Here is a 13,030-nt window from a genome sequence, read left to right as displayed (position 1 = left end):
TGGGCAGCTTTCTTAAATGTTTGCCATCGTAGCCAACTTCAACCTCGCCTACCGTCACGTCAGTTCGGTGATGCCTCGACGTTGCTGGACGACCACGACGAGTGAGCACATGTTGCCGTGAGGTAGCATCGTCCGTCAATAGCCGCAAAATAGATTCCTCCTTCAGCTTTCTGATACGAATCCGCGATGCCTGCAACTCCTGATGATAAGGCTGATCCCCTGGCCGTGGCCATGGACGTCAAGAAGAGTTCCAAGCTGGGCTTGGTATCCGGCGTCTATATCCCGGTGTGCTTGAATATCATGAGCATTCTCATGTTTTTGCGTTTCGGCCTCATTTTGGGACAAGTCGGCTTTATGGGCATTTTGGGTAGCCATTGAACCTCCTTTTCATCCAGGCCAAAACAAACGCTCTTTTTACTAACTGGAAACTAGGGCTGTTGGTTACCGCGTACTGCGTCGATCTCTTGACAACCCTGTCCCTGTCGGCCATTGCATCCAATGGTGAAGTCAAGGGCGGCGGAGCATACTATCTGATATCGAGATCGCTTGGTCCCGAATTCGGAGGGTCTATTGGGATTTTATTCTTCCTGGCGCAAGCTCTCAACACTGCCATGAATATTGTTGGTCTAATTGATTGCATTCGACTCAATATTGGACCCGGCTTCCCCGAAGGGTACTGGACGGGATATGGTCTGCAGACAGCAGCATTGGTAATATGCACCTGCATGTGCCTCTTGGGATCGGCTACCTTTTCGAAAGCGTCCAATTTGTTACTGGCCATATTGACCGTGGCAGTAGTAAGTATTCCTCTGTCTGCCATCTTCAAGGCACCATTTAGAGATGAAGTCGCCGGCATCGATTACACTGGTCTCAGCCTCGAGACTCTTGCCAGTAACTTTCTCCCGAGTTTCGATAAGAATGTCTACCGGGGCCTGCCAACATTTCGAGACTTGTTTGGCATCTTGTTTCCGTATGTTCAACTGTCCGCAAAGTGGTCTGCAATTGTGCTAACTGTCCGTCCTATTTTTCCAGTGCCACATCGGGCATATTTGCGGGAGCATCCATGTCTGGAGATTTGAGAAATCCCAGCAAAGCCATACCCAAAGGCACACTCTGGGCTATGCTGACAACCTTTATTGTCTATTTTGTTGTGATTCTATCCATGGCATGCACCATTTCGCGCGATTCATTGCTGGAGAATGACAACATTGTGCCCCTTACAAACCTTTATGCACCCATCATCCTTGCCGGAGAATGTGCCGTGACCTTTTTCTCAGCTCTCATGGGCATCATTGGCTCTGCCAAGCTCTTCCAGGCGCTGGCCCGAGACAAGTTGCTTCCAGGGTTGTCCATCTTTGGCAGAGGGACCAAGAAGGCCGACGAACCAATCTTGGCTGTGCTTCTCACTTATGCTATTGCACAAGTTGCACTTCTCGCGGACTTGAACCAGATTGCGACCTTTATATCTATGGGTTATCAGGTGAGCGGTGGTATCCGAATTTTCTTTTGTCCACAATTGCTGACTGTTATTTTAGATGACCTTTTTCGTCATGAATCTTGCTTGCTTTCTTCTCAAGATTGGCTCCGCCCCCAACTTTCGTCCCAGCTTCAAGTTTTTCAACTGGCAAACGGCATGCATCGGCAGTCTGTTGTCTGCTGCTGCCATGTTCTTCATTGACGAGACGTACGCAGCGATCGCAATTTGCGTGCTTGTTTTCGTATTTTTGCTGATACACTACCTCTGCCCACCCAAACGTTGGGGCGATGTTTCACAAAACCTCATCTACCATCAAGTACGAAAGTACTTGCTGCGGTTGAAACCTGAACACATAAAGTTTTGGCGGCCACATATTATTCTTCTCATTAATAATCCTCGCCGCCAGACACGGCTCATTCAGTTTTGCAATTCCATGAAAAAGGGGTCCCTCTATATTCTGGGCCATGTCATTGTAACCGACGATTTCAACTCTGGCGTACACGAAGCCCGATTGCAGCAGCAGGCTTGGACTCGATATATTTCGGAATTTTCGAGAATCAAGGCCTTTGTGCAGCTTACCATGTCCCCGTCAATTACCTGGGGCGTGCGCAACTTGATTCTCTCGGCTGGGCTTGGTGGCATGCGTCCAAACATTGCAGTTTTGGGATTCTATAACATGGATGACCTGCGAAAATCCAACCCTACAGTGCCTATTCCCGATATCCCTGCGTCCCCGGCTGACAAGATGAGCCGCCGGCCCAAATCGCAAGGCAAGACGGCCAAGCGCCGGCGTGGAGACACATCTGCCCGTCTGCTCGAGGGTGTACTTCCCACTGACGTTATCCGAACCGAAGGAATGATGTCTCCCACCGACTACATGATCATGTTGGAGGATCTCGCCTTGAAGTACAGACTCAACGTTGCCATAGCTCATGGCTTCGACGCGTTGGAAACTCCTCGCCACGATGGATCCAACGCCAAAAAGTACATTGATTTGTGGCCCATTCAAATGTCTGCGGAGATATCTTCAGATGGCAAAAATGTACTGACAACAAATTTTGACACCTGTGAGTGGACTCGAATGGTTTGGCGCCAAGAATATTCTGTAAACTAATTTGTGCAGATACCCTCATCTTGCAGCTGGGACACATTTTGCGAAGCGTGCAAACTTGGCGAAGAGTATTTGCTCTTCGCGTCGTGGTATTTGTCGAGTATGAGCATGAAGTGGACGAAGAGAGCGCAAGGGTCAAGGCACTCTTGGAGAAGCTGCGAATTGATGCCCAGGTCCTCGTCTTCTATTTGGCGTCTGGCCATCTCAATACATATGAACTCATTATTAACGGCACTACCAACGACATTGACACTGAAATCATTGTGGAAGAAACTCTCAAAGATGAGGAATGGTGGGAAGACTTGCAGGCGCTCCGCAGACAGACCGAGGAGCTCTCCTCTAGCCAGGAGCTCTCTCAGCTGGCGCAGATTCTAGACTCGACTGCTGGGCGACCCGGTGCCTACAATCCTCATGACGATGTTGGAAATGCACGTCGCCAGAGCATGGCGGAAGTGTCAGAGATGCCCAAGCGGCCAGACATTGCCACACTTGCCAAGCTCGGAGTTAGTATGGGCATTCACACTACCCACATCAACGACGAGGTCCTCCAAGAAGAGTCGGAGTCGGACACTGAGTTTTACACCGACGCGGAAGATTCTATTGACGATGAGGAATATGGAGAGGATGCCGGGGACCCATTTCTGCAACCAAGAATGGAAGAAAGAGACCCGGCACAGCAGCCGTTGCTCTCGTCCAAGCCAGGCAATTCCCCTCCGGCAGAACAATCGCCTACAAAGGCTGGGCGCGGGCGCAGGTCCAGGACCATTGAGACAGGCACGCAGGTTCCATCCTATGGCACAATGAACACGTCTCAGACGCTGGCAGACAAGCCAGAATCGCCCGTCACATTGCGAGTGCCCGAACTTTCCGAAGTCGGTGCCAGCCCGCCAGAGGTAGACACGAGTAGTAGAATCGACTCTTTTCCTGTACTGGACCCCCTTCGAGTTCCCGACTTCGCGTCTGCTGGTTCTCGGCGATCGCGGTCCATGAGTCCCTCGAGAGGCGCACGACGAGATGGGATTATGGCACCGGCACGACCCAACTTTTCGCGACAGTCATCTGCCGCTCGGTTCTCTAGTAGACCAGTGCCCGAGACCAAAATTGTCGCTGAAGGAGAAGGCTCCAAAATTAGCTTTGCGGCAGTGGCATCAAATCCACCAACACCGCGAGCCGAGCGGCCGGCATTCTCGAGACACTCCTCGCTTGGCAAGTTTTCAAGCCGGCCATTGCCCGACACTAAAGTAAGCGGCGAAGAAGGCGCAAGAACTATATCTTTTGCAGACCGGCCTGTGTCGCAGCCTCCATCCCAACCGCACTCAGGCTCCCATTCACGGCATCACTCCAGGCACGGCTCACAGTACTCAGTACATGGTCAGGATCCGATATCACTGGTCATTCCGGAGCATGTTGAAACATATCGTGCACCCGAATCCAAAGACGGCACCGAAGCAGACACAGGGTCGGCTTTTTCGGGGCGAGGTGTAGCCATTTCATTCAACGACTTGCCCAGCCGCGCGCAGCACTTGATTCTCAACGAACTCATGCGCCAACACTCCAAGGACACAGGCGTCTTGATGACGACGTTGCCGATACCGTCCGAAGGAACCAGCCTTGATGAAGTGTCCACGATTCAGTACCTTTCTGACGTTGAACTTCTTTGTAATAATCTGCCGCCTACATTGATGGTTCTCAGCAACAACATGACTGTCACAGTCAGTCTCTAGACACGAGCTGTATGAATGCATGATTAATTTTCTTACTACGATGGTCTATACCTGCCTTTTTCGTTTTCTTTGCCGCCTCTCTTTGCATTCAGCATAGCGCTCACAAACTCAGTGCATAGCGATATATTAATTCGGTCTTTGTTAGTCTATAAATTGACGATGTTCACTGCATCCTTTGTTTCAATGCTTTCGCTTGCACTTGTCACACACACACACACAACAATGACAAAGAAGTCACGATCAGTTTGAAGGCCAAAAAATGCAAGATTCCATTCATCTCGACCTAATGCTTTGCTCGCTTCACACTTGTTCACTCACTCTAAGAAAAACACACACAAAGCAGCATCCAACAGCATCACTACCTCTACAACTCCCTCGGTGAAATCACAACAGGTCTCGTTTTCAACATTTCCACCATGACATCGCAATGCCTCCTCCCAAGTTACCCCAGACAGACCCCAACAGCCCGCCCTCACGTCCGCCTTCCCAGGAAGAGGTCCGAAGCCCGGTTATTTTCCACGATGATGGCGGCACCCGACCGATTGACGAGCAGAGTCGAAACCAGCTAGCCGGCGAGGCTGAGCGACTGCGTCGTGAGCAGGCAAGAGACGAAGTCGACAGTCGTACTGGTCAAATGAACTTGTTTTTGGCCGGCATCAGGCGTGCGTCGGCGATGTCCACGGTGCGCCGGCCCACGTCAAGCGTATACCTAGATGAGAATGCTGTTGCGGGCAAGGCAGTGGCTGGAACTGGGGGTGACGAATCAGATTATGAAGACGAGCCTATTCCTTCCTCCGAAGAACAGACGTGCTCCGAGACTGAGGAGCAGTCTGGCGTACAACGAGGACAATCGTCAGCCAGAAAGTCTGCAGACTCCAGGGCAAATACTACTCCCAGGGAAAGCACCGTCGAAAGCGTCATCGGCGAGTACGCCAATTTACACCTGCCGCCGACACCAGTCGACCCCCTCCATCCCAAGCCTGCTAGATTAGAATCGCCGCTCCCTGCACCACCAAGGCCAAGTAGAGAGCCCAAAGACAACTTACTAGCAGAGGTCGACGAGCGTCCAATCTCGGGAGCTGCCAAGAATGCGGCATACTACAGCGTAGCGGGATTGGAACGATTCTCGGCGGTACCAACGCCGAAAGGCTTGACATCCCGGAGAGATGCGGACAGTGTTCTGGCTCCTGCGCCGCTGGATCTTAAGAAACGGCGTGCCAGTTCCAGCCGGGGCAGCACGTCTCGATCTCGTACACCCGTCTCGCAACAGGCTACATCGAGTCCAAAAAGGACCAGTTTGCGAAGATCGGACGGGACAGCGCACCGAGTGACGACGCCAGGATCAGCGACAAGCGCAAAGGGCCGTTTGCAATCAACAGAGATGGCCGTATCACCATATGCCGCGACCTCTGCATCTCGAGACAGTGTGCCTCTTTCAGAGAGAGACCTCTCGCCGCGGGCCGTCATAGAGATAAAGGGCAGTGCTTCGGGATTCAAAAGTGTTCAAACGCCGCAGTCTACAGCGAGTGCGAAGCGGAGCATTGGGAAGCCGCTGCCGCTTAAATACGGGACTAGTATCGTGTCTGCGCAAATTGCTACACAAATTGCTGCTGAGTTGGGAGGAGGAATCTCTACCAAGCCAACAGAAGACTGGTACGCCAAAGCTTTAAAGGATGGCCAGAAACCACGAGATAGGTCTCAAGACCGAAAAACGATAGTGAGATGGCACCTAGGGACGCTTTTGTGGGTAAGGCCCGATGGGTTGGATAGGCCACGGTCTGATGAGTTGATTGCGTGCGCGCCGGTGTGAGGGTTAGCAGTGTTGAAATTGAACTTGGTTGAGCATGATGATAGATATATGTACAGGCTGTGGTCAAAGGTATTTGGATATATCCAAGTATACACTAACACAGCTCAATATGCCTCAACACATAACGGGGATATGCGATACCTTTGTTTAAATACTTTTGGCCCCCGACTATTGGCTTGATATTTTGTTTTGGAGCGCGTCATATTTTCTGTCTAGCCTCTAGCATGTCTCGCATTGCAATCATATCTTTTTAGGCACTGCATTTAGCAATTCACATTTCTGTACGGCCTCAAGTAGTCTTATCGCATTTCAATCATATCTGTTTAACGCGCCAAATCTAGCAATTCATAACAAACCAGTCATGTCTATCATCAAAGTCTATCCGCCATCTAGTCTATAAGATTCTCTTGACACTCAACTCCCCCTTATTCACACCATCCACCTCCAGATACCCACCAGCCTCCAACTTCTTCTTCCACCGATTACTCTCCGACCGCGCCAAGATCATGGTCATCCTCAGCGTCACGTCACCACTGGACGCATGCTCCTGCTGCTCTCCCATCGGCGTAAACGTCCACCGACCAAACGCCCAGTTGAGAATATACCGACCACCCGCACTCTCCAACGGCTGCGGCACGTCGGCGTCCGAATTCCTTGGCGTGCCTGACAGCGTCCCAACGGCCTTTATCCGATACACCTCATCCTTGGGCGCGGCCTCCAAAAACGCCAGCAACTTGGCCGTCGAGACCGCTCCCTCAGCCGCCAGCTCAACAGACAGCACCTCCACCTCACTCTGGTGACTATGCTGCCCGTTCGTACCATTATGCTCATGTCCATTCGCACCAGCACCAGCCTCAGCATCCGTCAACTCCCTCGCCAGCCCGCCATCCACGCCAAACACCAAATCCACATCCACCCGCCCCTTATCGCTCTTCACCCTCGCCACATCAACCTCCAAATCGCCCACCCTATCCACGCACAGCTCGTACCGGTCCTCCCCCGCCGTCTCCCACTTATTAAACACAATCAGATCCGTGTACCGCGCCTGAATCCTCGCCGTGTAGCTCGTGTCCTCGTACCCCTGCCAATTCTCGACGTCAATCACGCTCACCACCCCGTCGAGCTGGTACTGGCCCGTCTCTCTGGCCAGGCGGTTCACCTCGAGGGCCAGCGTGGCGGGGAAGGCGGAGCCGCTCGTCTCGATGACGATGCGGTCGGGCGACACGGTCTGTTGGAGCTGCTGCAGCGCGGGGCCGAGCTGGCCGACGAGGTTGCAGCATATACAGCCGTTGAGGAGCTCTTGGACGCCGGAGATGGAGGAGGAGGAGGCGAGTTGCGAGTCGATTGCTAGGTCGCCGAATTCGTTTTTGAGGAGGGCGAGTTTGTAGGAGGGGTTTTTGGCGAGGAGCTGCGGGATGAGGTTGAGGATGAGGGTTGTTTTGCCGGACCCGAGGAAGCCGGTTATGATTGTTATGGGGATGGGAGCCATTTTCGGGTTTGGTGGTGGTGGTGAGTGGTGATGTGTTTCGGAGGTGTTGGGTTGAGGTGAGTTTTTTTTGGCTTGGATGTTGGTTATCTTATCGGGAATTGAGTGTCACTTGTGCCTGGATGATATCATAGGGGAAGTGGGTGTGAAGTGGGGTGTCTTCATGCTATTTATGGACGTTGTATAGCGACATAAAGAAGAAATTGAACTCAAGTAAGAGGCTAATTTTATATAATGAATATTCTTACAGAATTCAATTGCATTTGGTAGCTTGGAGATGAAGCGGGTAGCCGTAGGTGTAGGTCGGGGGACGGGATGCAGCCTGGTGATGGTGCTTTCGAAGGAGGGGCCGAACGGCGGAGGATCAGGGAGCGTTGGCCATTTTGAAGAGTCTGGTTGAGTGTCGATGAGATGAGATCGGGGAGGATTCTAGTCTTTGGCGGACATGTCGTTTGGGATGTATTGGGCTTAGCGTTGTCATTGCAGTCTCTTGATAATTGTAATCTTTAATTCTATCCGGTGTACGGCGTAGGCAAGGACTGTCATCCGAATATGTATGGCCTCGACGTCCACGGCCAATGGCCTCGGGCAGAATGAGCATATTCCGACTCCACCAACGACTTGTTGATCTTGGGGATCTATAAATCCGGGCCGCATTTAAACTTTATTAGTGGTCTTTAGGTGGCAACTGATATCTAACGGATTTGCGTGATGATCAAATTCATCCTCTGAACGGGACATGGACCTTGTTGGAGGCAGACCACAGATTGGACTTCGGCTTCGACTTGGGCCATCGTAACTGCTCACGTTTACACAGGCATCGCACGGAAAACATTGAGGCCGTGCAAACAAATAGCCATAATACATAGTCAGCTGCCCATACCGTACAATTGCAAAATCAACCAAGTTTGACCTTGACCCCACGTCTACACAAACCGATGCGCCACACTGCCCAGCCAATTTGACGTCATGCAACCGCCTTGGCCATCCATCCATGCCCATCAATCAAACTATATCAACCGACGCAGCCATCTGCCTTGCACAATCCGGTTCTCCAAACAGTCATACAACTTGCAAAGCGTACCACAAAATGGCATCCAAGACCGAACCCGATCAACAAGAAACGTTTAAAACGCAGCTGGACAAGGCGGCCGTGGACCAGCGAGAACGCGAGTCGGAAAGCAAGCCGAATCCAATCGTGGAAAAGAGTGCGCAATACCTCATCACTCAAATCCTGATCCAGAATACTTCTGACAAACATCACATTTAGTCACCGAGTACATCCCAGCCGCGGCCAAAGTACTCGCACCCGAAAAAGAAAAGTCCCCAGAGAGCCATATTCCCGGCCCGCCAGAGCGACCGCATCACGACGACAAGATTGAAGCGTTTGTGCGGGACCAGCATGCGAGTAAAGCGCCTGGAGGGGATTTGGACCAGGTTGCGCAGTAAATGTACGATAGATGTATACAATTGACACGGTTTTCCGATACATGACTACAGAGTGCAGCAGAATAGAGTGTCATGTCATGTCATCACATCACAGTCCATCCTCCACCAAAAATTTCATTCATTCATCAAAAGTATGTCCCCCCTTCTTGGCATTGTTCCGCCTACAGCTGTCGTCCGAAAACGATCTTGCGGAAAATTTCCTATATCCAAGGGTTTTACTCTTCTGAGCGATTCCCCGATGGGGAAAGGCAACGCGACACCGTGGGAAGGTCTGGGTGAAGGTCGTGGCAGCTCAGATAGCTTTTTGATGAAGAAGAAGAAAGGAAGAAAAGTTGAAAAGTTTGGCGTGTGTGTGGGAAGATAAAGGGTTGGGGTGTGGGGCCGACGCTGATTGATGAGTCAGCCACCCTTTATGTTTTCTACCCTGCCTGGTTCAATTGTACGCCATGCTCGTGCAGTTATCATGTCACTCAAGCGTGGACTTGCATTCGTTGAAACGTTCAGATCAATTTAGCTTGTGCATAGCCATATTCTTACTTGCTCGATGCACCGCTGATACATTATCTGTGCTGTGCAACCGAATGTCGCCATCAGACAATCAATCCGAACCGCATGGTCATTCATACCAACAGCTCCAAGCTGCAAATCATAGTGCCAGATAAGAAAACCTCTGTCTCAGCCGGGCCGTCAATACGATTCACCATGCAACTCAACCCATCACCCGCCCACGTCACCCCTCCAAAGGATACAAACACAATCCCCTACAATTCCTCTCCTTCTTACACTTCTCCCTCGGATCCCCAAAACACCTCTGCCCCTCCGGACACGTCTCCCTCCCCGTCCTACAAAGCTTGGCCTCCCGCGGGATACAAATGCCCGGAATATCGCATGCCATGCCACAGCTGTCCGGTTTGCGCGGGTCATCCATACAGATGGACTGCGTTTCGCACTCGTGAGGTTTGTCCGTAAGGCCCCCGCAGCTGGGGTATTGCATGCCCTTTGTTGGAGCGGAAGGGCTTGCGATCACCAAGATGGCAAAGTAGATGGCCATGAATGCCCCCTTGCGTAACATTTTGGCTTCGATGTGTGTGTGAATTGTACGTGCTGGCTAACAAATAGAGTTTAAAAGAGGCAAGGATGTTGCAGAAACAGAGGCCAGCAACAGCTGTTGGGGGTCAGGTGGCCTTTTATACTCAACTGACACCGTGTCTCAGAGACTGTCTGTAGCACAGTGAGGTGATTCAACTCGCAGAGCAAACATGTCGCGGTAAATGAATAGGTTGTATACAAGGTACCAGTCGCTATGCTACATCTAAATGCTGGATATCTATTACGGCTTGCGCAGCCCCTTGCCCAGCAGCTCATCTCCCACTTCTACTATGAGCTTCTCGTTTGGAAAATGCTTCTTCTTGGCTAATATCGTCCCTTGCGCGTCTAATGCTCTTAGAAGATCGGCCAGCTCGCCGTCCAGGTTTGTGCCGTACACCAAGTGACCCAGGGCGGATAGCATGCCCTGAAGTGCCTCTACTGATTTGTCTTCTTGACTGATGGCTTCTACGAGTGCTGCTGCCAGTTCTACTTGGTCATCGTCTTGTAGACCATTGTTGGAATCTCCGTCTCTCGCGCGACGATTCGCTAGGGCGATATTGAACAGCAGTGATGATGACGCTACTCGTACATTGTTGTGTGCTTCGTCTAGAAAGCTTGTCGACACGAGTTGCACAAGCGCAGAGCGGAGACTCGCATTTCGCAGGACCTGGTGCGCAAAAAGCGGTGTTGAAAACATGTTGCATGCCATCTGGACTGTCACCAGGCGCAACGCATACGGGCAAGAGTCCATGCTGTTGACGACACTCAAGACAGTGTTGATAGTTCTCTGCTCTGCCTCCTCGGCGGAGTAGGCGCTGATACGGGGGTCGGACAATGCACATCGAAACAGGTCGATAATGGCGAACAATACCTCGGGAGGGAGTTCAGAGACCGATTCCCGAATACACTCGGACAGCTCCCCGAGGTCAGGGACAACGGCGTCCTGAGGACCAACTGTACTCCGTGCTTCCAAAAAGGCCTTGAGCTTCTTCACCTGCGGTCGGTTGGCCACCTTGGGTCCCATCTTGACATCCAGCTTCGCCATCGGTGGAACTTTGGTATAGAGAACTGGTTTTGCATCCGGATTAGAGAAGCTAGGCAGTCGCAGTCTCTCATGCGGATGGGACGGATGTGCCATGTGTACAAGAAGCTGCACATTTCCCCTCAGCGCCGCCTGGTCCGCTCCGCTCCATCTATTCTCCTCCTTGCCCTTGAGCATCGTAACAAACGTTGGCGTTGCTCGAACCGAGAAACGCTGCGCAATGTCCATCGACTGTGGCTGGGAGATGTCGACCTTGATAAACGTGGCCTGGCCTCCAAACTCTCCTGCTAGCTGGTCATAGAGCGGGTACATGACCTTGCAAGGCGGACATGTAGCCGAGGTGAAGAAGATGACTGCGCATGCATTCTTTGCGCTGTCCAGCAGTCGCGAGAGTTCGTCTGACCTTGAAACCAGTTGGACTCTATGCGCCTTGGTCCCGTTAGTTGAAGCCTGTGCACTTTGCTCCAAGCCGAGAATAGACCCATTTGATCGGCCGGCGTTTACTCCCTGCGTTAATTGAGGCAGCAGCATGCGGCCCATGGGAGAATCTAGCACTGCTTGTGGCATGTTGACAATGTGGCTGGGGATGCCTTTGCCGACGAGAAAGTTGGCGAAAGAGTCGCTAAAGTTGTTGCAGTTGTGGCGGAAGAGATCGTATGCCTGGGGGCGGTCAGTACTACAGGTTGTGTGCGTGCGTGAGGTCAGAGATGTATGTGATGGCGACGTACTTGGAGTGTGAAGATGGGCCGTACGGAATCAAGGTACTCTTCGATGATGTCCATTGGCAAGTTTGTAGTGCCGAGATGAATCTTTTCTAGAGGATGTCCCAGGTGAGAAGATCCTGGAGTGATGGCAATGATGCCGCCGTCATAGACGTATTCGCGGCCATTGAGTTGAATTGATGTGTGGTAGATGGCGTCGAGTTGGAAGCCCAGGAGGCCCATGGACATTTGGCGGGCGAGTCCACGAGAGAGGTCGTAGACTAGGAGTTGGACGTCCATGTCGGCTTGTAGGGGGTTGGCTTGAAAAGTATGACTGTAACTATTTCCCTCTTGGCTGGCTACTTCCTGGGCATGTTGTTCGATTTTAAGGGTTGTCGTGGGAGGCGAATTGTGACATTGCGTGAAGCGCAGGCAACACGGAGTACGTGAGCCGAAGGTTCTGGAGGTGACTGACGTCGGTATTGGTGCTGAACTCCGACTCCGACAGTTGAACCTTGCTTTGTACTGTCTCGGTTTAGTCAGCTCCTTCACAGCAGGCAAAAAAAGAAAGTTTTATTCCTGATGTTTCAAATGACTGTGCGATCTCTCGAACAAAGAAATAAAATGTATTCGAACAAAAGGAAACGGCAAAAAAAGAGTAATGTGCCCGCGGCCTGGATCGAACAGACGACCTTGTCATTACGAGTGACACGCACTACCACTGTGCTACGAGGGCTAATCCCCTAACCATTGATGGGGTTGTTAGCGTGGCGAATTATTTGTTCTTATAAAGCTATGGCGTGCGGGCACCTTGACACCCGGTTTTGCCGGCCCTAGGTTTTGTTCCCATGCCATTGTTGCCTGGTGTGCAATTATCTCAGCTCCATTTTCAGGTCTTCTTAGTCTTACTTTAGTTGTTCAGCCTTTGGCCGCAGATGGTATTGGCGCCTTTGCCAACATCGTTGTCGGGTACCGGTTCCGACGGCGTTCCTCGAAAGGCAGGTCGAGATGGAGGGAATAAGACGGTGACGGATACTAGAAGCGTTCCCCACAAGAGATAGCCCCAGTTGGAGCTCTTTGCAGTATCATCCGTCAACTAACACGGCCAACAAGGTGGACGGAGCTCCAGAATCAGGAACGG

At 51.7% G+C, this 13,030-nt stretch overlaps 5 protein-coding genes and 1 non-coding gene across 6 annotated transcripts; 3 read left to right on the top strand and 3 right to left on the bottom strand.

Moving 5' to 3' along the window:
- Positions 1 to 186: 186 nt before the first annotated feature.
- On the top strand, positions 187 to 4,312 carry VFPPC_06083 (solute carrier family 12 protein; the record flags this gene model as incomplete). Its single annotated transcript, XM_018285179.1, has 5 exons — positions 187 to 367; positions 433 to 970; positions 1,033 to 1,480; positions 1,536 to 2,544; positions 2,601 to 4,312. The coding sequence occupies 5 exons, from the start codon at positions 187 to 189 to the stop codon at positions 4,310 to 4,312; spliced, it is 3,888 nt and encodes a 1,295-aa protein (XP_018142200.1).
- A 427-nt stretch (positions 4,313 to 4,739) lies between these two features.
- On the top strand, positions 4,740 to 6,122 carry VFPPC_13964 (hypothetical protein; the record flags this gene model as incomplete). The annotated part of the gene is made up of 1 exon (XM_018291736.1): positions 4,740 to 6,122. One exon carries the CDS (start codon positions 4,740 to 4,742, stop codon positions 6,120 to 6,122), a length of 1,383 nt encoding a protein of 460 aa, XP_018142199.1.
- Positions 6,123 to 6,516: 394 nt separating this feature from the next.
- On the bottom strand, positions 6,517 to 7,611 carry VFPPC_06082 (CobW domain-containing protein; the record flags this gene model as incomplete). The annotated part of the gene is made up of 1 exon (XM_018285178.1): positions 6,517 to 7,611. One exon carries the CDS (start codon positions 7,609 to 7,611, stop codon positions 6,517 to 6,519), a length of 1,095 nt encoding a protein of 364 aa, XP_018142198.1.
- A 1,087-nt stretch (positions 7,612 to 8,698) lies between these two features.
- On the top strand, positions 8,699 to 9,057 carry VFPPC_13963 (hypothetical protein; the record flags this gene model as incomplete). The annotated part of the gene is made up of 2 exons (XM_018291735.1): positions 8,699 to 8,816; positions 8,879 to 9,057. 2 exons carry the CDS (start codon positions 8,699 to 8,701, stop codon positions 9,055 to 9,057), a joined length of 297 nt encoding a protein of 98 aa, XP_018142197.1.
- A 1,330-nt stretch (positions 9,058 to 10,387) lies between these two features.
- On the bottom strand, positions 10,388 to 12,189 carry VFPPC_13962 (thioredoxin; the record flags this gene model as incomplete). The annotated part of the gene is made up of 2 exons (XM_018291734.1): positions 10,388 to 11,848; positions 11,917 to 12,189. The coding sequence occupies 2 exons, from the start codon at positions 12,187 to 12,189 to the stop codon at positions 10,388 to 10,390; spliced, it is 1,734 nt and encodes a 577-aa protein (XP_018142195.1).
- Positions 12,190 to 12,553: 364 nt separating this feature from the next.
- On the bottom strand, positions 12,554 to 12,625 carry VFPPC_17296. Its single transcript has one exon. It is a non-coding gene; the product is annotated as a tRNA-Thr (tRNA).
- Between the last annotated feature and the right edge of the window lie 405 nt (positions 12,626 to 13,030).

The sequence above is a fragment of the Pochonia chlamydosporia genome, chromosome 5, assembly GCF_001653235.2.
Source record: "Pochonia chlamydosporia 170 chromosome 5, whole genome shotgun sequence".
In the NCBI taxonomy this organism is placed as follows: Eukaryota; Fungi; Ascomycota; class Sordariomycetes; order Hypocreales; family Clavicipitaceae; genus Pochonia; species Pochonia chlamydosporia.
The sequence above is the reverse complement of the archived record's forward strand: the minus strand, read 5'-3'. Positions and strand labels throughout refer to the sequence as shown.